A 24,016-nucleotide genomic window follows, 5' to 3' on the forward strand; every position below is an offset into this window, starting at 1 on the left:
ATTTTAAATCAGTGTTTTTCAAACTTTAGGATGTTATAAGACTTTAATTCCTAGAATTCCCAATAATTCCCAATCCAGCATGTCACACTAAAGCAGGGCATTCTGGGAAAACAGACACTTGGTAATTATTTCAGGTTCTTCAGTCAGTGTTTCTGAACCTCTGCAACTTTTATGATGGGTTTTGACTCCCAGAATTCCCAAGCCAGAATTGATGGGTTTTGACTCCCAGAATTCTGAATAGAATAGGGAATAGAGTAGAATATATAGAATAGAATAGAATAGAATAGAATAGAATAGAGAATAAACTAGAATAGAGAGAATAGAATAAATAGAATTAGAAGAGAATGAATAGAATAAGGAATGGAATGGAGTAGAAGAGAAGAGAAAATAGAATAAAATAGAATAGAGAGAATAGAGTAGGATTAATGGATTTAGAATGGAATAGAATAGAATAGAATTTATTAGCCAGTGTGATTGGACACACAAGGAATTTGTCTTATCCAATCTGGTAACGAAACGTTCATAAACTAAACAATCCACTGCCAAAATCTAATACCCGAGCTACTTTGTATTATTTCAAATGCTAAGATTGCATTAAATATTGCTCATATATTTTCAAAATACTATGTAGAGAGTTAGCCATATTCTGGACAACAAGTAGTAACTGTTCGATAGAATCAGAAGTTTTTTGGAGAGGTGGCTTGGTCTCTAGCTAAGCTTCTTACCCTGCTTAAAAGCGTAGCTGCTTGTTCCTGTTTATAATAATAGCAAATCTATTTATACCCTGCTTTTCAGCACAGAGGTCTCTTTCCCATCACCTGCTGAAAGGTCCTTTTCACTGAAGAAATCACAAATCCATATATATATAAAAGCCAAATACCACTCACACATCATCACGAAATCTCCAGAACCGTAAAGCCTACAAATGTGAAATTTGGCACGTAGCAGCTTCTCGCTAAGAAAGGATTTTTCAAAATGACCACCAGATCATTTGCATTTCTTATGTTATGATTAACACGCTCTGATGCTAAGGAGTTAAGACATTCTACTCCCCCTCCCCACCTGAAAGGAACTCTGTTCCAACTGCCACTTGAATTGGCATGGCCAGTTCGTGACTCAACCAGCCTGACAATTTAAACACTCTACTCCCCCTTCCCACCTGAAAAACATTCTGATGATAAGGAGTCAGACTGAGGGAGAGAAGGGGATAAGATAGGAGAGGCCTCTGTGGGGCAAGCCTGAGGAAGAGAAGGGGAGATGAGAGAATCAATGGGACCAGCCTGAGGGAGAGAAGGGGATAAGATAGGAGAAGCCTCTATGGGGCAAGCCTGAGGGAGAGAAGTGGAGAGGAGAGGATCAATGGGGCCAGCCTGAGGGAGAGAAGTGGAGAGGAGAGGATCAATGGGGCCAGCCTGAGGGAGAGAAGTGGAGAGGAGAGGATCAATGGGACCAGCCTGAGGGAGAAAAGGGGAGAGGAGAGGCAGATCGTAACTACTCATTAATTTTCAAGCTGTTAAGTGTTGATTTATCAAGCCCGATCACATAATTTTGTAGCAGAGCACAGGTATCCAGTTAGAAAGAAATATTATTCCAAGCATTTTCACTCTTCCGGCTTTCGGATTAGTTATGCTTTAACCAGCTTTTTAAACTAATTCTCCCACTATTTACCGAAGCCGCATGTTAGTCTTCTGCCTTTGATCTGATTTAATGCCTTAAGCTCTGCCAATTTGTACTTTGGGAGAAAAGGCTGGCATTTAAAGCCACAGCCTGGAATTAACGTTAAGAAAACTAAGCCCTTGTTGACTGGCACAAGGAAAGTAGGGGCACCCCCTGTTTTTCCCCCCCCCTCCTTCCAGCAATGATGCTTTTAACTCTTTCACAGCCACGCCCAACATTTGTAGAATTTCCCCATATTTGGCCTTCTCGCCCTGTTTTGATTTGAATCTGTCTTGTTTAAAAAAAAAAAACACCTTTTCATCGGTTTGGGCAGGTTTAAAGGTTTTGTTGGAGGGCGTTGCCAGAAATCACGTTTATCGTGGTCTCCTGGCATCCTTGCTTCCGTGGTGTTTAATCTGCTTAACCCTGGAAATGATTTTTTGGGGGGTGGTGGGGGGAAAGGGTTTCATCGAGCAAAGAGGAAAATGAAAACTCCCCAAAGGATAAAGAATGAAAATCTGCTTGAAAAGATGGACGGGTTTATGGAAGCGAAGAATGGAAGAAATGCCCTTCTGGGTTCAGTTCGACACGGGAAACATGGAGGCTGCTTGGAAAGATGGTTTAATGGTGGACAGGATCATACATCTTGAAGGTGTTGGGTGGAGAGAGAGAGAAAAAAACGGGGAAAGATGCTGAGAGTGGCTCAGTTTTATGCCCTTTCCGGGCTTTTGAATTTCAGCTTGCATTCTGATTGGTTGTCGGGCTCCCACGGGGTCATTGCAGGGGCAATGTCCTGAGTCCCAGGCTTGGTTGATTCTTGCTGGGTGATGATGTCATGAAAGAGCTTTGGGATTCCTGTTGTGGCTCTACCTGAAGGCGGGAGACCTTCGTTATGTAGTGTTAGAAGACACGTCCTTCTGAGTTCAATTCCAGGTGGGGGGAAAAACACAGGAAACATGGAGGCTGCTTGGAAAGATGATTTCATGGGGGGACAGGTTTTTAACTTCTGCAGGTTTCCCTTTCAAGTTTTGGAGTTTTATCAGCCTGGGCCCCACATGGCCTGTGGCTGGGGATCAGAATAATAGAGTTGGAAGGGACCTCAGAGGTCTTCTAGTCCAGCCCCCTGCTCAAGCACAGGAAACCCTAAATTGTTCCATACAAATGGCTGTCCGATCTCTTCTTAGAAACCTCCAGTGTCATTGGGTGTGTGTGTCTAAGGGAATCTTTTGCAAGGCAGTTGTTAAGTAAGTCGTGCCCCATTTTACAACTTTTTGTGCCTCGGTTCCCAGCAATTGTTAAGTGAATCAGGTTAAGCAGTTTGAACTCCACCCATCTTAAAGCATGGCTAGGGAATTCTGGGAGTTGAAGTCCTGCCCACTTAAAGTTGGCATCCCTCCCTCCCTCTCCCTCTCCATCCCTCCCTCCGTCTCCATCCATCCATCCCTCTCTCTCTGTCCATCCATCCATCCATCACCCTCCATCTCTCCATCAATCCCTCTCTCCAATCCATTTCTTCCCTTCATCCCTCTGTCCATCCCTCCATCTGTCCATCCATCCATCTCCCTTCCTCTCTGTCCATCCATCCATCCATCCATCTCCCTCCCTCTCCATCTTCATTTCTCCTTCCCTTCATCCCTCTCTCCCTCCCTGTACATCCATCCATCCATCTCCCTCCCTCTCTCCATCCATCCATTTCTCCTTCCCTTCATCCCCTCTCCATCCCTCCATCCCTCTCTATCCACCCATCCATCCATCCATCTCCTTCCCTCTCCATCCATTCATTTCTTCTTCCCTTCATCCCTCTCTCCCTCCCTGTCCATCCATCCATCTCCTCCCTCTCCCCATCCATCCATTTCTCCTTCCCTTCATCCCAATCTCCATCCCTCTCTGTCCACCCATCCACCCACCCACCCATCCATCCATCATCTTCCTCCCTCTCTCCATCCATCCATTTCTCCGCCCTTCATTCCTCTCTCCATCCCTCCATCCCTCTCTGTCCATCCATCCATCCATCTCCCTCTCTCTCTCCATCCATCCATTTCTCCCTCCCTTCATCCTTCTCTCCCTCCCTCCATCTCCCTCCCTCTCTCCATCCATTCATTCCTCCTTCATCCCTCTCTGTCCATCCATCCATCCATCTTTCTCCCTCCACCACTCTCCCTTCCTTTTGCAGCCCGCTCCGCCCCGTGCGCTGCCCGCCCTCCCGACTGCGGTACCCGGGCGAGGCGGCCGGAGGGCGCCCGTGTGCCAGGCGCTGCGCCTCCTCCGCGCCCTCGCTCCAAATGCCCATATAAGGGCAAATCGGGCTGCGGGAAAGGAGTCGCTGACGGGGCTCGATCACACCTTATTTGGACTCGCTTCGCAGCCTCGCGGAAAGGAAGGAGGGGGAGGCGGGCGCGCGGCTCTTCCTCGCCCGGCCCCGCTTTGTTTTCCGCTCCGGCGCTTCGCCCGGCGCTTCAGCCGCCTTGGCCCGGGCTGGGCTGAGCGGTTCCCCGCTTCGCCTGCCCGCTCTCCGCGTTGCACAAGCAGCCGCGTGCCCGTTGCACAAGCCCCCTCTCCCCACCCTATCTCTCTTTCTCCTTCTCTTTCTCCTGTCTCTCCTTCTCTTTCTGACTTTCTCATTCTGTCTCTCTTTTTCTCTCTTTCTCATTCCCTTTCTTTTTTCTCTTTCTGTCTCTCTCTTTCTCTCTCTCATTCCCTTTCTGTTTCTCTCATTCGGTCTCTCTCCCTCTTTTTCTCTCTGTCTCTTTCTTTCTCTTTCTCCCCTCTCTTTTCTCTCTCTTTTTCACTCACTCTCTCATTCTTTTTCTGTCTCTCATTCCCTTTCTGTCTCTGCCTCTCTTTTTCTCTCTTTCTCATTCCCTTTCTTTTTCTCTTTCTGACTCTCTCCCCCTCCTTTTCCTCTCTGTCTCTTTCTCCTCTCCTCTCTCTCTTTTTCACTCACTCACTCATTCTTTCTGTCTCTCATTCTTTCTCTCTCTCATTCCCTTTCTGTCTCTGCCTCTCTTTTTCTCTCATTCCCTTTCTTTCTCTCTCTCTCGTTCTCTCTATTACTCTGCCACTCTCTTTCTCATTCTGTCTCTCCCTCTCTTTCACCGTCTCTTTCTCTTTTTCTCTTTCTTATTCTCTCTCTTTTTTCTCTTTCTCACACTCTCATTCTCTTTCTTTCTTTTTCTGTTTCTCTCTCTCATTCCTTTTCTGCCTGTCTCTCTTTTCCTCTCTTTCTCATTGTCTCTTTCTCGTTCCCTTCCTTTTTGTCTGTGTCTCTCTTTTTCTCTCATTCTCTGTGTGTCCCCCCTCTCTCTGTCTCTCGCACTCTCTCTGTCTTTCTTTTTCTCTTTTCCCTCTCTCTTTCTCCCTCACTTACTCACTCACTCTTTTTCTCCATCCCCTCTCTTTTTTTCTGCCCCCCTTCCTTTCAACCTTCCACACACTTCTCTCCAAGCCTGCTTTTGCACAACTGCATTGAGGAAGAGTGCGAAGAAGTGGGGGGTGGGGAATGGAAATCCGGCTGGCTGTGTCAATAAGAGCATTTGAACAGAGAAAGAGCAAGTTAAGAGTTGAGCATATTGTGTGAACCCAGCCTCCTCGCTTTGCGACTTTGCACAACACCTTCCTGCCTATTGAGCATCCAAGGAATCAGAATAGAGCTGGAAGGCACCTTGGAGGTCTTCTAGTCCAGCCCCCTGCTCAAGCAGGAAACCCTATGCTGTCTAGTCTATTCTTAATAAACTTCCAGTGATGGGGCGCCTACAATTTAGGGAGTTAGGATGGGGCAGCCTGGGGTGTGTGAGGTTTGTGTTTGTGTGTGTGTGTAATGCTTGAGACTCACAACTCAAAAGAGTTGTGTTGCTTTTGTACAAGAATGGAAACTGAATTCCCATTTTGCAGGAGGGGGCTAGAAACTTACCAAAGAGATACCCTCCTTCTTTATGGCTCGGCAGGAGTGCGGGGAAAACTTGCATTTTTGCAACAGAGAGAGAGAGAGAGACAGAGAGAGACAGAGAAAGAAACAGAGAGAGAGAAACAGAGAGAGACACAGAGAGAGACAGAGATAGAAACAGAGAGATAGAAACAGAGACAGAGAGGTAGAAACAGATAGAAACAGAGACACAGAGAGAGAAACAGACACACAGAGATAGAGAGAGAAACACAGAGACAGAGAGAAAGAGAGAGAGACAGAGAGAGAAACAGAGAGAAGCGGAGAGAAACAGAGAGACAGAGAGAGAAACAGAGACAGAGAGAGAGACACAGAGAGAGAGAGAGAGAGAGAGAGAAACAGAGAGACAGAGAGAGAGAAACAGAGAGAGAGAGAGAGAGAGAGAGGGCTGGTGGAAGAGATCCGTATGAAATAATCCAGCACCACCAGGAAACCCAACACACTTTTAACCGAAAAGTGCTGGGCGTGTGTTTTGATTTTCTTATTTTTGTTCAGCTCCTTCGTCGGTGGCGTCTGTTTGTTCTATTTTTATTTTTAGCGGTGTTTCGGGAAGGAAAAGGCTGAGCGAGCCGCAAGATTCTCACTGAGAAACACCTTCGCGGGCATGCGCGATGGGGGTGCCCGAATCAAGGAATGAATGGAAGGAGAAATTAAAAAGTTCCTTCTGCCTTTCTCCGCACAAAAGTACCCTTTCTCTCAAAAGGCACAAGGCAGCTCGCCGAACGCCTCCGTTTCGCTGCGGTCGCACAATGGGGCAATTCATCGGCCCACAACAGGGGCTGGCTTCACCCCACATGCCCAAGGTTTGCGCATGGGACACCTTTGGATGCTTGGCCAGTTGGGCAGAGTTGCTACGGGCACGATGGGGAGGCCGAACACGCCCTCCAGCTGTCAGTCAGAGAAATAAGGAACTTCATACGGCTAGTCCTCTTTAACAGATTAGCAGAGTTGGAAGGGACCTTGTAGGTCATCTAGTCCAACCCCCCGCCCAGGCAGGAGACCCTACATCTGCCTCTACCTAGGATCGAACTCCCCACCCCCTCCAAATTTTATGGAGCAACAAGCTCTTTCTTCTAACGTCCACTGCTCCTAGCAATGGAGGTTCTCCTAATCTGACCCCTCTCCCCCTCGTGCCCCATCTCGGCTGCTCTTCGATGGCAGTCCAGTCTCTTCTTGAAAGCCTCCAGGGATGAAGCTCCCGCAACTTCCGAAGGCAACTTCTTCTGAGATTTGTAGCTCAGGGTTGGAATGAGGGGGTCCTTGGCGCTCTCTGAGCTTGCTTGTTTTATTGAGGACATCTCTTGACCCAACTTGGTAGCATTATCAGTGCCCCCCCTAACTAAGTAATATCATAAGTGCGGTGATGGTTTTACCTGGTTAGGATAATGAAAGAAAACCAGCAAGCTCAGAGAGCACCAAGGACCCCCTCATTCTTTTATTTTATTTATATTTTAGCTTCCAGCCCCCTAATCATCTTGGTTGATCTTCTCTGCACTCTTTCCAGAGTCTCAACATCTTTTTTGTAGAATAGAATAGAATAGAATAGAACAGAATAATATAGAATAGGTAGAATATTCTATTTCTATTCTATAGAATAGAAAATAGAAATAGAATAGGTAGAATAGAACAGAACAGAATATAGAATAGAATAGAATTCTTCATTGGCAAGTGTGATTGGACACACAAGGAATTTGTCTTTGGTGCAGATGCTCTCATGTACATAAAAGAAAAAAAATACATTCATCAAGAATCATAAGGTATAATACTTAATGATAGTCATAGAGTACAAATTAGCAATCAGGAAACTATCAGTATCAATATAAATAGAATAGAAGGTAGAATACAATACTAGAATAGAATAGAGCAGAACAGACGATACTAGATAATGGAATGGAATAGAGGAGAGATAGAAAAGGAGAAGAAAAGAGATACAGAGTCGAAGAGGAATGGAATGAAATAAAATAGAATAGAATAGAATAGAAAAGAAAATAGAATTCTTTATTGGCCAAGTGTGACTGGACACACAAGGAATTTGTCTTTGGTGCAGATGCTCTCAGTGTACGTAAAAGAAAAATAAAATACAATACATTCATCAAGAATCATAAGGTACAATACTTAATGATAGTCATAGGGTACAAATTAGCAATCAGGGAACTATCAGTATCAATATAAATAGAAGGTAGAATACAATACAATATAATACTAGAATAGAATAGAACACAAACAGATGATAATAGATAATGGGATGGAATAGAGGAGAGATAGAAGAGGAGAAGAGAAGAGATACAGAGTCAAAGAGGAATGGAATGAAAATAGAATAGAATAGAATTATTTATTGGCCAAGCGTGATTGGACACACAAGGAATTTGTCTTTGGTGCAGATGCTCTCAGTGTGCATAAAGAAAAATAAAATATATTCATCAAGAATCATGAGATACAACCGTGATATTCATAGGTTGCTAATAAGCAATCAAATTATACTAGGAAACAAATAAAGCAATATAAAATGGAAAGATAGAAGCAACACGGTTATAGTCATAAGTGGGAAGAGAGAGGTACTAGGAAGGAAGAGAAGAAGAATAGTAATACAGTCTTAGTAGATAATTTGACAGTGTTGTGGGGATTCGTTGTTTAGCAGAGGGATGGCGTTTGGGGGGAAAACTGTCCTCCTATCATGGTGACCAGAACTGGACGCAGCATTCCACGCCTGGCCTGGTATAAAGCGGTACTATTTCTCCCATCTTTGCTTGGACAGTCAGAATTCTGCTTTTTAAAAAGAAAAACATACAGTATTTGATTTCTATTCTGTGTTCGAATTCCGTGAGCCAACGTGGGAAGGACAGGGATGCTAACTAATTTCTCCATGGGGAAGACTGCAGTGATGGTTAAGAAAGGGGAAGGGGATCAGGGTTTCTTTCCACCCACTCTGCCCCCCTCCCTTCTTTTCTTTGTGCAGTAGCAAATTAAAAATTAATTGCAGGATGCATCCCTCTCTCTCCCTCCCTCTCCCTCTCCCCCCCCCCTCTCCTTTGTGCTCAACCTTGGGGAAGTGTGCAAGAAGATGGGGGAAAGGTTGATTTTCTCCTCTTCCAGAAGAGTTGCAAATTGTTTACCTGTGGCAAAATCCCCAACCTCTAAATGCTTCCCCTTGAAAATACAGGCTGCTGAAACAAAGGAAGCATGGGGGGAAGGGAGAATAGGAGCAGGTTGAATGAAATGTGGGAAGGGAAAAAACAGGAGGAAAAGAAGGGAAAAAGACAAGAGGAAAGGAAGGGAAAAAGACAGGAAGGGAAGAGGAAAGGATAGGAGGAAGGGAAGGGAAAAAGACAGGAGGAAAGGAAGGGAAAAAGACAGAAGGAAGGGAAGGGAAAAGGATAGGAGGAAGGGAAGGAAAAAAGACAGGAGGAAAGGAAGGGAAAAAGACAGGAAGGGAAGAGGAAAGGACAGGAGGAAAGGAAGGGAAAAAGACAGGAGGAAGTGAAGGGAAAAGGACAGGAGGAAAGGAAGGGAAAAGGATAAGAGGAAAGGAAGGGAAAAATACAGGAAGGGAAGAGCAAAGGACAGGAGGAAAGGAAGGGGAAAAGACAAGAGGAAGGGAAGGAAAAAAGACAGGAGGAAAGGAAGGGGAAAAGACAGGAGGAAGGGAAGGGAAAAGGATAGGAGGAAGGGAAGGAAAAAAGACAGGAGGAAAGGAAGGGAAAAAGACAGGAAGGGAAGAGCAACAGACAGGAGGAAGGGGAGGGGAAAAGACAGGAGGAAGGGGAGGAAAAAGACAGGAGAAAGGGAAGGGAAAAGGATAAGAGGAAAGGAAGGGAAAAGGACAGGAGGAAGGGAAAAGACAGGAGGGAAGAGAAAAAGAGGAGGAAGGGAAGAGAAGGGAGAAGGAAAGGAAAGATCGTGGGAGGAAATGGAAGGAAAGGAAGAGGAGAAAGAAAAGAAGAGAGAAAAGTGTAGAGAAGAGAGAGAACAGAAAGGAGAGGGGAGAAGAGAAGGCATAAAACGTAGTGGAAAACCCCAGACTCCTAAACTGTGCAGAGGCCATCGCTTAGGAAATAAATGATTGCACAGCAGAGCTCAAGTACCTTAACTCGGTTCCTGAATTACCCCACTTCCTGGTTTCACAGTACAGCCTGAACCATCAAGGAACCAAGCTTTGCAATAACAGCTCGAAATGACCCAGGATTGAAACCCTGCAAGGTTTTAGCTCCTTTGGCCGGCTGAGCCTCAAACCAGGTTAAAAGCACAGGGAAATCTTGGTCAAAAGCCCCATCTTCGATGCTCCCCCCCTCACTTCTATCCTGGTTCAAAGAATGGTGGAGCGTCAAAGGAGGAAAAAGAAGAAGTAACTAAGGAAACTCCAACAGAAGGATGCTGCTGGCTGGATGTTAAGCAGGGTTTTTTTGTGAATTCGGGCAGAGCCACAATCAAAACATTTAAGGGTATGCTTGTTTCTGCTTCATGCTCTTTTTAAGCTGGGCAGTTTTCCTGCTGGCAAACTAGAACTCTTTTCTCTGTCAATTTCCCCCCCTAAAAAGGGCATATAATTTATGAGTGCCTTCTCTCTCTCTCTCTCTCTCTCTCTCTCTCTCTCTCTCTCTCTCTCTCTCTCTCTCTCTCTCCCTCCCTCTCTCTCTCAAAGAATGCCTGTTGCTTTTCTTTTTCCAAAAATAAAATATGATGGTTGCAGGAACTGGGCATGGCTGGTCTAGGGAAGAGAAGGACCAAAGGAGACATGAGAGCATCTTCCAACATTTGAGGGGCTGCCACAGAGAAGAGTGGGTCAAGCTATTTTCCAAGGCACCTGAAGGCCAGAGAAGGAAGAATGGATGGAAACTGGAGACAAGGAGAGATTCAACCTGGAAATAAGGAGGAATTTCCTGACAGGGAGAACAATCAACCCATGGAACAGAAGTTGCCTTCGGAAGTTGTGGGAGCTTCATCCCTGGAAGCTTTCAAGAAGTGACCGGACTTCCCTCTGTCAGAAATGGTGTAGGGTCTCCTGATTGGGCAGGGGGTTGGACTAGATGACCTAGAAGGTCCCTTCCAACTCTTCTGTAGTCTGTTCTTCCTATTCTATGATTGGGAAAAGCCAACCTTAGGGTAACAACAGATTTTGTGGGTGTGTTAAAATCTAGTAATTCTATTTCTCTCTCTCTGTTTTTTTCCCCCCTCTTCTTTTGGCTGGCTGCGGGGATTTTGCAGAAGGGTTTAAAACTGCAAAGCTACGGTCTTTATTTCCATATCTTTCTCCTCTGCAGCAATAGTGAGCTGGAGAGCTGGTTTAGTTGCCTCTACTGGATTCTGATCAATGCTTGTCATTGGGGCAATCTTCTTGGCTTTTCACCCATTATTCATCTTTAGGAAATCTGGTGGAACTTGCTCTGCTCTCTAGTCCAGTTTAGCATTTATTGACCTTTCATTTTTATTTATTTTTTCAAATTTAGGGTGAATTATACTCAGTTGCTGTTAAGAGTCCAGTTCCCGCTTTGGTCCTCCCCCTCTCCAAAATGTACAAGGAGCCCTTGTGCGCCGACAGTTCGTTTAGTGACAGTTCAAAAGTTACAACGGCGTTCCAAACAGTCACTAAGTTAGGACAAAGTCAATGAGGCAAGCCAGATTCACTTAACAACTTAACCGATCACCTGCAGTGATTCACTTAGCAACCATGGCAAGAAAGGTTGTAAAATGGGATCAGATTAGATTGGATTGTAGCTTTGTTGGCCACATCAAACCACAAGGTTCAAACACGTATCACCAATAAAATCCTACACAAACAATTTAAAACAAGAGTAGGGTAAAATACAATAGTTATAGGATAAGATACAATATAATTTAATGCATGAATATGTAAAATAGAATAAAATGACATAACTGTGTCACCCATACAATCTACCCCAATCAGTCCCATGTATGCAGATCTCAACCGAACTATTTTGTTTAAGAACTGTGCTGCGTTAAATGTTATTTTCAGGTTCTGGCTGCATGTAAAATATGTTGTTTTGATATGGGGATCCCAAAAGGTCCTTCGTTTGGTATATAGACCAAGGTACCCGTCTCCTAGCCCCTTATACAAGCAACAATCAAATAGGATGTCAGCCAGGTCTTCTACCTCTCTTGCTCCGTAAAACAGGGGGAAATCCAGTTAACAAATGACAACATACATTTTTGGCTCAATTGTATTTCAAGGCCGAGTAAGTCAAAACATTCACTGCTAAAGACCTACAAAATGCATTTTTGTAAATCATGCTTTTGGTTACGGTTATCTTGATCAAGGTTTCCCCACCACCACCCCCACCTCTGCCAGCCCAGCCTGTTTTCTTTCATTTACGCTGCGAGGCAGCCTAGAAAACTATTTAATTTGGATTAAGTATTAGCTTAGCGCATTCCTTCTGAAGCAATGATGGGCCAGTGCAGAAACTGGTTTTTTCGGGTGCTGCTACAGTGTGGGAGTTGTGGTAGCGATAAAAATTGTGAAGTGGGTTGTTTTGCTCTCTTGAGGTTGCTGGTGGAAATATAATCAATCAGCCGATCAATAAAAGCTTACATCCTTTTGACATTTAATGTAAAAAAAAAAAAGGCTCTTCCGCTTTTTGAAGCAGAGAAAACATTGCTTTAGGCTCAAATCCTGACGAAAATGATTTTCAGGCGGAAATAAAGAAAGGAATAAGTAACTTATAAGTAACTTTCTTATGTACAAAAACCCTGCACTGTGCTGAAGCTCAACCTGGAACAGAAGTTGCCTTCAGAAGTTGTGGGAGCTTTATCCCTGGAGGCTTTCAAGAAGAGACTGGGCTGCCATCTGTCAGAAATGGTGTAGGGTCTCCTGCTTGAGCCGGGGGTTGGACTAGATGACCTAGAAGGTCCCTTCCAACTCTTGTTAATCTGTTAAAGCTAAAAAAATGATTTTTGAAACTGCCTCCCCCCCCCCCTTTTGTGTTCTAATTCCTAGTATTCTTGCAAAATCAAGTTGGGGGGGAAAAAGTGAACAAAGATCTGGGAGAAAAATAAAATATTTCCACCCCCCCCCTTTTTTTTTTCCTGTAAGGCTGGATTTGCATCAGATCAAGCATTATTTAGCAAGGGAAAACGAAGCACTTATGTTCTGCAAAAGCTTAGCAGGGCCTCTTACATGAAGATTTGGGAATTAAATTGTCATATAATCGGGAAAGTCTTCTAATTTCAAAAATAAGCCTCGAGTGACATCTTTCCCCCCTTAAAAAATAAAATAAAAATCTCATTAAATCGCTTTCTCCCCCAGTTTCTCTTCTTCCTCCCTTTTCAGTGTCTTTTAAAAAAAAACTACATTTCCCATATAGCCCCGAGACTTCCTATGAGCTTTTTCAAGCGCCCACGAGGCGCGGGACAAAAGACATATTTTGTTTTTTAGTGATCTCCGGCGGAACTAATACAGAATGATTGATTTTATTTTTTAAATAATAATAATTGGCCTTTTTGTGTGTGTGACTGGGAATGAAGAGAATGACAAGGCCAGAGGGAGAGGGGGGGGGAATGGCTTCCCGTTGCTATGGCAACGAGCGGCCGCACGCGCTCCCTTCGCCCCGCCCAAAACTCCATTCAACAAGAAGCAAGGCGGAGGGGACTCTGTGTGTGTGTGTGGGGGGGGGAATTGGACTCGCTTTCCCGACAGGCTCCGCGGCGCCGGGCCGGAAGCGGCTCCTCCTCGGGTGGTGCCTTAAAGCGGAAGGGCCAAGGCGGGGCGGGGCCGCAGTTCCTTTCGGGCCTCGCCAGTCGTGCACCGCCAGTCGAAGCCGCCGCGGAGCTGACTAGGCGACAGAGACGCGCCTGCCGCCTCAGCCCGGACCGCCGAAAAGCATCTCCTCCTCCTCTTCTTCCTTCTCTCCGCCGCCTCAACCGCCCGGCGCCATGGTAAGGCTCGCCGCTTCGCCCCCCCCCCTCTCCACACACGCATCCCCCCCTCCTCACACGTTAGGCCGCCATCTTGTCTCCCGGCCGCCATTTTGTGGGGGCTTCCTCAGGGAGGCGGAGGGGGGAGAGGCCGTTGCAGCCCCACTGTGAGGTGGGGGGTCCCTATTTTGGTTTTGCTGAGGTATTTCTCCTTCGTTTCATTCTCGGGGCTTTTTTTCTCCTCAAGACCCCCAATATTCCCTTTTTTCCCCTCTCCTTTCTGCCCCCCCCAAGAGCTGCTTCTCCCAATGTTTTAAAAAATTAAATTCATGTTTTATTTACAGTGTTCTTTTCACGCTATGCCTATTTTGTGGACTGGGTCAAATCTTTTTTTAAGCAACGCTAAGATTTCTTTCCCTTCCCCGCCCTCCGCAAGTCAGGGGGCTGAAGGGTGTCGGTGCCTCCCCTCCATCTTCTTCCTCAGTGCTATTTCTATCCCGCCTCCTTTTCTCCCCAATTTTGGGGAGTCTTCCCCCAAATATGAGGGGACATGGCTATCTTTTATGTGCCCCCCCACGTTAGAAAGAACGAGTCCTTCCCCCCTCTCCCTCATTGAGGACACCTCCCAATTTGTGTGTGTGAGGGTCTCGTTTCCCCCCCCCGCAAGTAAGGGGGCTGAAGGGTCTCTATGCCCCCCCCATCTTCTTCCTCAGTGCCCTTTCTCCCCAATTTTGGGGGGATTCCTCCCCAAATATGAGGGGAAATGAAGTTATCCTCTGTGTGTTCCCCCCCCCCCACCTTGGAACGATTCCTTCTTCCCCCCTCCCCATTGGGGACTCCTCCCAGTTTCTGTGGGGGGGGCTTCCTTTCTTTCCCCCCCCTGCAAGTCAAGGGGCTGAAGGGTCTCTGTTCCCCCTCCCATCTTCTTCCTCCGTCCCTTTTTCTCCTCAATTGCTTTTTTTGGGGGGGGTCTCCTTCCACCCAAATATGAGGGGACATAAAGTATCTTCTGTGCCCCCCACTTTAAAAGGAACATTTTTCCTCCCCCCCCTTTGAGGACTCCCAGTTTCTAGGAGGTGGGGGGTCTCCTTTCTCCTCTCCCCCCCTCCTATAGCGCTATAGGAGTATCCTCATAGCCTTTGTGCACACACCCCTCCATCCTCTTTAGTGCCTTTTCTCTCCCACCCTCAGATCAGTTTCAGATGTTTTTTTTCCAATTTGGGGGTGAGGGTCTCCTTCCCCTCCCTCAAATGTAAGAGAGGAAGCATCCCCACGGCTTCCTCTGTGCCCCCCCTCCACCTTAGAAAAACCATTCCTTCTCTCTCCCCCCCCCCCCCAGCTCTTGGTAATGCCTTCCTGGCAATGGGGAGAAGCTAAAATGCAACCCCATCTTTCTCCCCCACCTTTCCCTATCATCTTTCCCCTCCTCCCCTGGGGGGGGAAGTCCCCCTAAACCTGAACCCCCCCCCCCCAAAAAAATCATATTTAGTGCTTACTTTCATTTCCTGACCCAAAGTTACCCTCTTTTTACCCTTTTTTGCCTTGCCCCCCCTCCCACAATTAGCAGGAAAAACTGTGAACCCCAGTGTACCTTCTTGATGGCTTCATTCCCCCCTCCATCCCCTTGGTCTTTTCAAATGGGAAGAAAGGGGTCTACTATTTCTCTCACCCCCCTCCCCATTTGTCTCTCTCTCTTTTGCCTGGTTTTGTCGCCTTGGCCAGTACGTTAGCCAGCTTTTGGGCAATCTGGTGGCTTTTGGGGGTGTCCCCCCCCAAAATGCTGGGTGTGCTTTCTTCCAACAGTCATTTCCCACTTCCATCCCTGGGATTCACTGGCCTCCTTCCTCAAGATGGCTGGTGGAAGACAAGGGGCTCATTATCCCCGGCCACACATGGCTGAGAAGGATGGGCCCTTGTGTGTCTTTGCACGCCTGCGCCACTAAAGGGCTGTGTGCGGTACAATGGAGGGGCAGGAGAGGAACATGGGCCGCTGCGTTCGGGACTTCTTTCTGGTCAGGGGATGATGGGAACTGTAGGCCCAGTCACAATTGAGGGACGTAGCCCTTCGCTGTATGATGTGAGTGCCAGAGTCCTTCCCCAGTTCACCGCGAGCGATGGGGAATCAGAGCAACATCCATATATGGGAAGAGACAATAAATACAGAATATCCATCTGTGTTGGGGGTATATTTAGGAAAACAAAGAGTGTGGAATTGCCATCTACCTGTACTATTGTTTCAGAAAGCCCCCCCCCAAAGACCCCTTAGTGTGGTTCCCAGCTTTTCCCTTTGCTCGATCTCTCCCCCCCCCAATTTTGCTGTCTTTCCATGCTTCTGGGTTGAGTAAGGGGTTGGATTGGAAGACCTCCGAAGTCCCTTCCAACCCTCTGTTCTATGGTTAGTTAACCCCCCCCCCCTTCCAACTCTGCCATCCTGAATTCTTTTCTTCCATCTCGACATTTCTCCTTTGCAGCCACCCGTTCGGCAGCCTCCCCTCCCTCCCCCTCTCTCTGCGGCAGGGCGCCACTTCCCTTTCTGCAGCCCAAGCACCATCTGGCAGCTTCAGGCCACCTGCTCTTTTCGGCCTGTACTTTTCCCCCCTCCCCAGCAAGCTACCGATTCCTCCCAGGGAAATCTGGAAGAGGGGGTTGCCAAAGGCAGTCCTTGCTTTCCTTCTTTTCTCTCCCTCTCTGGGCTGGTGCCACGCCTTGCTTTCCTGCCTTCTTTGGTCAGAGCTTGAGTTTGCCTCCGGATGGCTCTTCTCGCGAGGGTGGGAGCTTCCTCTTCAGCCGGCGTCCTTCTGAAAGGCCTCCTTTTTAATGAAAAGCTTGGAGACTTTTGATGCAGCCAGCTGGAGGAGAAGGTGTCCCTTTCATCCTGCTGGTTTTTCCCCCTCAACAGACTAGTCAAACTTTCCCTGGCCTCTGTAATCACGATTTTATTCCCCCTGGGATGGAGAGCTGCCATGACATGCAATGCCGAAACCCACAAACCCTATTTTCTTGCTTCTTGGTTGTCGCAATTGGCTGGGCTCCTGGCCCAAACAACGAATAACCCAATCCTGCTTTAAAAGCCCAGCCCAACAACACGTTGTGTGAAAATGGGTCTTCTACAGAGAGACTTCGCTCAGTTCCCTTTTTGCAGCCAGCGTTTGCACTCTGAGGTTGCAGAGATGGGCGGGTACAGCCTTTTATGGCAATCTATTCCTTGTCTTGATATACCAGAATCAGAAGGGACCTCGGAGGTTTTCTAGTCCAACCCCCTCCTCAAGCAGGAGATCCTACACAGTTCCAGACAAATGGCTGCCAATCTTTTTGTAAAAACCTCCAATGATGGAGCACCCACAACTTCTGGTGGCAAGTTGTTCCACTGATTAATTGTCCTCGCTTTCAGAAAATTTTTCCTTAGTCTTGAGTTGCTTCTCTGCCTTGATTAGTTTCCATCCATTGCTTCTTGTCCTGCCTGCTTTGGAGAATAGGTGGACCCTCTCTTCTTTGTGGCAGCCCCCCCCCCCCCCCAAATATATATATATTGGAATATCATGCAAAAATAGGGTAGAGCATCCCGGCAACTCATTTGTTTAGCTGTGCTTTCTAGTTTAGCATATTATGTGAATCTGGTGATTGGCAAACCTGATTTAACAAACGATGACTAATAAAACTTAGCATGTGCCTGGAATCTCCCACTCCTTTCTTACCTGTCATAATCTTGTACAGGGGTCACCGACTTGGGATCACAGTTAAGGCTAGAATTTCCATTGTTAAACAAAGATGGTTTATTAAGCGGGTCACATCTGATTTTATAACCTTTCTCTGCTGTGGTTATTAAGTGAATCACCACAGGTGTTTAAGGGAATGTGGCTTCCCCCATTGCTTCTCAGAAATCAGCCGGGAAGGTTGCAAATGGCGATCAGGTGACACCACCCACCTACCCCCCCCATGCCACAACCGTCATAAGTACAAGTCAGTTGCCAAGGGCCTGAGTTTTGATCACATGGTTTGTGGGATGCCACCTTGGTTGTACTAGTCATAAGTCATGGGGGATGGTGGAAGAAGGGCTAACCTGGGGAATTCTGGGAGTCGAAGTCCACCCGTTGCTCAGGTTGAGAAGCAGCACTAGGGCATTCAGTACAGGTTGTCCTCGACTTACAACAATTGGTTTAGTGACCGTGGTTAGAAACGACAGTGGAAAAAGTGACTTTGGACTTTTTGTTCACACTAATGACAGTTGCAGCATCCTCACTGTCATGTGATTTACATTGGGATGCTTGACTCTTGACTTGCATTTGTGACTGTTGCAGTGACCGCCTTTTGCGACCTGACGAGCAAAGTCAACAGGGAAAGCTGAGTTGGTTGACTAATTTAACACTTGCAGTGATTCACTTAACAGGCGTTGTAAATGGGGCAGAGGTCACTTAATAAATGCCTCCACTTAGCAGCATAAATTTTGGGCTCTATTGTTGAAAATTGAGGACTTCCTGTGGTTGTGGCAATCGCGTTGGGGGGCCGTTGCTGAGCGTTTCTCCCCTTGTTCCCCCCCCCTTTCAGGCCTCTGGGGTCACCGTCTGTGACAAAGTCATCCAAGTGTTCAACGACATGAAGGTGCGCAAACATGCCCCCCAGGAAGAGCAGAAGAAGCGCAAGAAGGCCGTCATCTTCTGCCTGAGCGAGGACAAGAAGAAGATCATCCTGGAGGTCGGCAAGGAGATCCTGGTGGGCGACCTGGGAGACACCGTCGATGACCCTTACCTGCACTTCGTCGCCATGCTGCCCCCCAGCGACTGCCGCTACGCCCTCTATGACGCCACCTACGAAACCAAGGAGAGCAAAAAGGAAGACCTTGTCTTCCTCTTCTGGTGAGGCCCCCTTCCCTCCTCCTTCCTTGCTCTCTTCCTTCCTCTATATCTTTCTCCTTCCTTCCTGTTTCTTCTTCCTTGCTTGCTCTTTCTCCTCCCTCCTTCTCTTTCTTTCCTTGCTCTCTTTTTCCTCCCTCCCTCCATCTCCTTTACTTCCTCCCCCCTTCCTTGCTCTTTAGGCTTCCTTCCTCTACTCCCTTCCTTTCTCCCTTTCTCTTCCCTTTCCTCTTTCCTCCCTTCCTTGCTCTTTGTCCTTCCTTCCTTGCCATGTCTCCCCCCCCTCCACCTTTAAAGACCCCTTTCTCGGTGACTAAAGGCTGAATTACTCTTGATCAGAACAAGCTTCTTTCTGCCACTATTCCGGGAGTTTTTCTGATGATCATTAAACCAAGCCTGCTTTCAGAGGCATGAGTTGCCTAGGCTGCCCCCTTGCTGGAGGTGTGTGCGCGCGTGAGGACTGGCGCCTTTTTACCAGCCTCTTGTCTGAATTGTTGGCTTCATCCTTCCGTAACCAAAGCTGCTTGGCTGTGTGCCATTAAGGAGGTGATTTTCCTCCCATCAGCAAGTGAGTTGGGATACGGCCACGACTGGCCCCTCCCAGATTGGTTCAATGTGTGTGTGTGTGTGAGAGATTGAGCTCCCCCCCCTTTAACAATCACTGTAGGAAGGAAGCCCCTTATCCTGCCTGATCTCTCCCTCCCTCCCAACCTCTAACTGGGGAATAGACTTCTAGACGGCTGCTTCATTCCCAGTGTGTTAAGCTGGGGCGAGAAAACAATAATTAACTTGGGATGATCTGTATAATTGAGGACCAGGAGACAGGGGGTGTCTGGGGCTGGCTTGGCTTGTAGCTTGTCCATTGCAGTTGGGCCCTCCCTGAAAAGCAGGGGAAGGTCCTCAACCACATCCTGCTGTCCTCCAGCCTTCCTATAAGCAATTTAATTTTAAAGGTGCGCCTCCCGTCACCTTGACAGCAGGTACGAGGCCTGGTGGGGAAGATTCTCAACTCCCCGTGTTCCATCTCCCAAGCAGCAAGGCTCATGCTGGGTTAGTGGGTGATATAGGATATAGTGAAGGGTTCCTTCTCCTGAGAATTGTCCCCGTTTGAGCCATGGTGGTGTAGTTCTTAGAATGCAGCATGGCAGGCTAATTCTGCTGACTGCCAGCAGTTTGATCCTGACCAAATTGTGGTTGATTCAGCCTTCCATCCTTCTGAGGTGGGTAAAATGAGGACCCAGATTGCTGGGGGCAAGATGCTGACACTTAACTGTTTAGAGAGGGCTGTAAAACACTGTGAAGTGGTATATAAGTCTATGTGCTATTGCCCTTCCTTCCTTCCCAGTGGTTAGAATGCAATATTGCAACCAAATTCTGCCCACTGCCAGGAGTTTGAATCTGACCAGCTCAAGATTGACTCAACCTTCTGTCCTTCCGAGGTCGGTAAAATGAGGGCCCAGATTGTTGAGGGCAAGAGGCTGACTCTGTAAACCACCTAGGGCTGTAAAGCACTATGAAGTGGCATATAAGTCTTAATTGCTATTGCTGTTTGGGGGATTTATTAATGAATGACCTCTGCTTCTTTTTGAAAACCCTGCTTTTTCCGTGGCATCACTACAGGAACGATTCTCGTGTAGGGAGATACGGGTAGCATAAATAAATGGCAAACTGGCAGTGTAATGGTGGTGGGGAGGAGGCCAGTAACATACCCGATGTGTGAAACCTGCTCTCTCTCTCTCTCTCTCCCTGCAGGGCACCCGAGAGCGCTCCTTTGAAGAGCAAGATGATTTACGCCAGCTCCAAGGATGCCCTCAAGAAGAAATTCCCAGGTGAGAGCTGGCAGGTGTCAGCACAGGTAGAGGCAGGGCTTGTACCACCAGGCTTCTGGCTGGGGGCCCAGGATGACCCAGCTGAGTGCCCATAGTCATGACTTGCCCTCAAATCAATCTCTCCCTGGGCATGTTGGCATCTTACTTGACGAATGCCCAGTGTGAGAAAAGTTCTCTGCTGCTCCCCATTGGCTGGAGGGAGGCTCAACACCTGCCGTTCGAAATAGGAAATAAGTTGAATGAAACATAGGTCGCCTTCAAGTTACAACAGTTCATTTAGTGACCGTTTGAAGTTGCGACGGCACTGAAAAAAAAGTGCCTTGGGACCCTTTTTTTCACACATTTGCATTTCCTCCCCTTGGTCACCTGATCAAAAATTTGGACCCTTGGCAAAGGAACTCCTACTTTGTCCCGCGATCCCCTTTTGCGATCCTCGGACAAGGATCAAAGGGGAAGCCAAAGTTCACTTAACAACTGGTGTTATTAACAAATGCGACGTTTCCCTTAACGGCGGCAAGAAAAGTTGTAAAATGGGGCAGAGCTTGCTCAATAAATGTCATAAATTTGGGGTCTCCATTGTGGTCCTAAGTCGAGGAATACCTGTAATATCCCAAATTGGGCTGATCCCTCTGGACTTTTAAACCCCCTAATTTTAGAAAGGGTTCTGGATAGAACTGAAAGACGACCGAATTCTGAATCTGCTGTCTTCCCAAAACTTCAGGGGTCTTCTAGCACCTCAGCTGTCTTACTTTCCTCCCTACCCTATGTTGAACTGCTACTGCAAGTAGTCCTCGACTTATAACCATTCGCTTAGCGACCGTCCAGAAATGACACTGGCACTTGAAGTCACTTAAATGCCAGTCCTCTCATCCCATCATGCGATTGCGCAATTCGGGTGCTTGGCACACACTGCGTTTATAATTGATTTACAAGTGTTACGTGGGCCCAAGGCTGCAGGGATCGCTGTCGGCGGATTCCGACAAAGTGGGTTGAAGCCAGATTTGCTTAGCGACTGCGCAATTCACTTTGCAGCCATGGGGGGGTTAACCACTGCGGCAAGAATCATAGAATCGGGCGCAGCTTGTTTAGCAGCGGCCTTGCTTAGGTATGAAAATTCCTGGTCCTAGTTGTAAGTCGGGGACTAGCTGTACAGCAAATTTGGGTCTTTTCAAACCCCCCCCCCTTTTATACCTGTCTGAAAGAGGGACTTCCCCTTTTTTCCAGCATCAAGAAGATGCCGGGAATTATAAAAGTTGGAGATGAGTTATGATTGGCTCCTCCAGTTCTAGTGGGGGGGGGGATTCTGGGGTACATCAGTCTTTCTTTTTCCCCCAGCAGTTCAATCTCCCAGTGCAAATATCGGGGGGGGGGGGGGTGACGTGGTAGGAAAAGGGGGCACGTCAAAATGTTTTGTTTTTCCAGCATTTAAATATTTTCTGCAGCCAGGATTCTGTTCTCTGCTATTTGGGGGGGGTGGGGGCAGAAGGAAGCCGTCAGCAGCCAGTGAGGGATCGGACATAACAGTATTATAAGGCAGACCTGGGTATTTTACGCCTCCCTGGTCAAATCCGCCCCTTTGGCTTGTCTCCGTCCGTCACTGGCTGACTTGCATGGTTCACAGGTACTCCTCAAGTTACGACCACAATTGGGCCCAACTGTTAGCAAAGTAACATTGGTGAACTAACTTTGGCTCTCTCTTTCCGACCTCTCTTGCCCCAGCTGTTAACTGAATCACTGCCATTGTTCAGTTAGCAACTCGGTTGTTAAATGAATCGCTTCCCCATTGACTCTGTTTGTCAGAGGTTCACGAAACGGGGTCAAATGGCCACCGTCATAAATACGAGTCGGGTGCCAAGCGCCTCAATTTTGATCACAGGGAAGTATTTAAAAAAGATATGGTCATTGCTCACTTTTTTTAAAAAACTGCTGTTCTAACTGAACGGTCACTCAATGAACTGTCATAAGTTTGACTACCTGTACTTTTAGTTTTTACTAAAAGTACTTTTAGTTAAAAATAAATAAATTTAAAAAAAGAATTTTTATGGCCCCAGGCTACATGCAGCCCTGCAGCTCCCCCTATCTGGTCTGCATGGATGACTTTTATTATGAAGGGCACTGCTAATTGTTTTTTTTAATAATTTAATATATCTGGTCTGCATGGATTGCTTTTATGAAAGACACTGGTATTTTTTTAAAAATAATTTAGTATGTGTGCATACATGTATGCCTACATACCATCTCAGCCCTATTGGTGTGGCGCTCTGCCACAGTCCCAGTTTCTCACGCGGCCCCTTGGGAAAATAAATTGCCCGTCCCTGGTATCCTGCCTTCAGCAGGGGGGTGGGACTAGAAGACCTCCGAGGTCCCTTCCAGCTGTATCATCATCATAATTCCTTGCATCGGGGGTGGAGTCTGGGCAGCTGAATGGAGCTAGCAGAGTGTTTGAATGGCCCGATGCCCTTCCTGTCGCCGATGAGGAGTTTTGTTCTGCGGATCTATCCTCATCGTGCCCAGACAGAAAGACCTGCCTCTACCTAGGATCAAACTCCCTTCCAGCTGTATTCCAACTAATCTTAAGACCCAGCCTTAGGGGCCGGAGTGGGGACAACCCCCTCAAATCTCACCTTCCTCTCTCTCTCTCTCTCTCTCTCCCTCGCAGGGATCAAGCACGAATGGCAAGCAAACGGCCTAGAAGACATTAAAGACCGCCAGAGTCTAGCGGAAAAGCTGGGAGGCAGCTGCGTCATCAGCTTGGAGGGCAAGCCCGTGTGAGACCCCCCCTCCTCCCCTTCCCGGGTCCCCTGTCGTGCCAGTGACTCTGGAGCTTCCATGTTAATGGCCCCATGCTACTGTTGGGGGTTGGGGGGGGGTTCCTTCCTTTTCTCAGTTCCATTCCAATTATTATTATTTTTTCCCCGCCTTCCCATCTTCCCTAGCCTGGTGCTTTCTCTCTCTCCCTGTCTCTCTCTCCCTGTCTCAGCAGCCGGCTTGTAGCCTGCTGTTCAAATTTGCCAAACGTGCTACAGCTTATTTCTTCCCCCCCCCCCTTTCCTTCCTTCCCTCTCTTTCTCTCTCCTCCTCCCCCTTTTCAAACCCTTGAGGCGACATTCCTAAAGATGGGGTGTGGGTCTCCATGCCTCATCCTCTTCCTTGGTTTTCTTTGGTCCACCTGCTTCCTCCAGTTCTCCACCTCTTCCTCTAAAGGGTCTGGGGCGTATGGAGGTAAGCAGCCAATGGTTGGGATCAACAAAGGACCCTAATTTCCAGAATCGGTCCGTTTTTTTCCAAGTGTACAAAAACAAAAGGTGTTTTTTTAAAAAAAATAATAATAATAATGATGGGTCTTTGTAGGCGTGTTCGTTTTTTTCAAGAAAGTGTGGAATGGCAACTGCGGTCCCCTCCCCCCCCTTTCCTCTCTGTGACGACCTCCTCCTCTTCCTCTCCCTCCCCTTACTACTGCCATAGTAGCTCTGTGCTTGTCTGTAGTACTGTGTACAAATAAAATATTGTGGAAAAACAGTTGCACCCATCTCTACGTTGGGGGTGGAATTAACAAAACTTTATGGAAGCAGCACCACCAAGAACCTGAATTCAGTAATAAAAAAAAAATGCTAACTTTTGGTGTCTTCACCCGGTTTTATTTGCTCGGGCTTTTTTGGGGGGAAGGGTGGGTGGGAAGAGGCCGCCGTCGAAATCTGTGTCGATGGAGGGAAATAACTTGTAGCTCGGGGTTGAACGGTGGTGTCGTTGCGGCTCTCTGAGCTTGGGAGGTTTCATGACCCAACTAGGGAACGTCATCAATGCTACCCTGTTTCCCCGGATAAATAAGACCTCCCCGGATAATAAGCCCAATCGGGTTTTTTGAGCGCTAAAAT

General features: G+C 47.2%; 1 protein-coding gene across 1 annotated transcript; it reads left to right on the forward strand.

Moving 5' to 3' along the window:
• Positions 1–13,301: 13,301 nt before the first annotated feature.
• Positions 13,302–23,756, forward strand: CFL1 (cofilin 1). The gene is made up of 4 exons (XM_014071621.2): positions 13,302–13,483; positions 18,008–18,315; positions 20,065–20,141; positions 22,801–23,756. Exons 1-4 carry the CDS (start codon positions 13,481–13,483, stop codon positions 22,911–22,913), a joined length of 501 nt encoding a protein of 166 aa, XP_013927096.2. The 5' UTR covers positions 13,302–13,480; the 3' UTR covers positions 22,914–23,756.
• Positions 23,757–24,016: the final 260 nt, after the last annotated feature.

The sequence above is a fragment of the Thamnophis sirtalis genome, unplaced genomic scaffold (assembly GCF_051295495.1).
Source record: "Thamnophis sirtalis isolate CommonGarterSnake01/CBP01778 unplaced genomic scaffold, rThaSir2_p1.2 scaffold_2, whole genome shotgun sequence".
In the NCBI taxonomy this organism is placed as follows: Eukaryota; Metazoa; Chordata; class Lepidosauria; order Squamata; family Natricidae; genus Thamnophis; species Thamnophis sirtalis.

What these genes read in the sequence shown, in the direction of transcription:
- CFL1 (XM_014071621.2), top strand. An exon ending in GACCTTGTCTTCCTCTTCTG is followed by an intron (nt 18,316 to 20,064) that starts GTGAGGCCCCCT and finishes CTCTCCCTGCAG; the next exon opens with GGCACCCGAGAGCGCTCCTT. An exon ending in CCTCAAGAAGAAATTCCCAG is followed by an intron (nt 20,142 to 22,800) that starts GTGAGAGCTGGC and finishes TCTCCCTCGCAG; the next exon opens with GGATCAAGCACGAATGGCAA.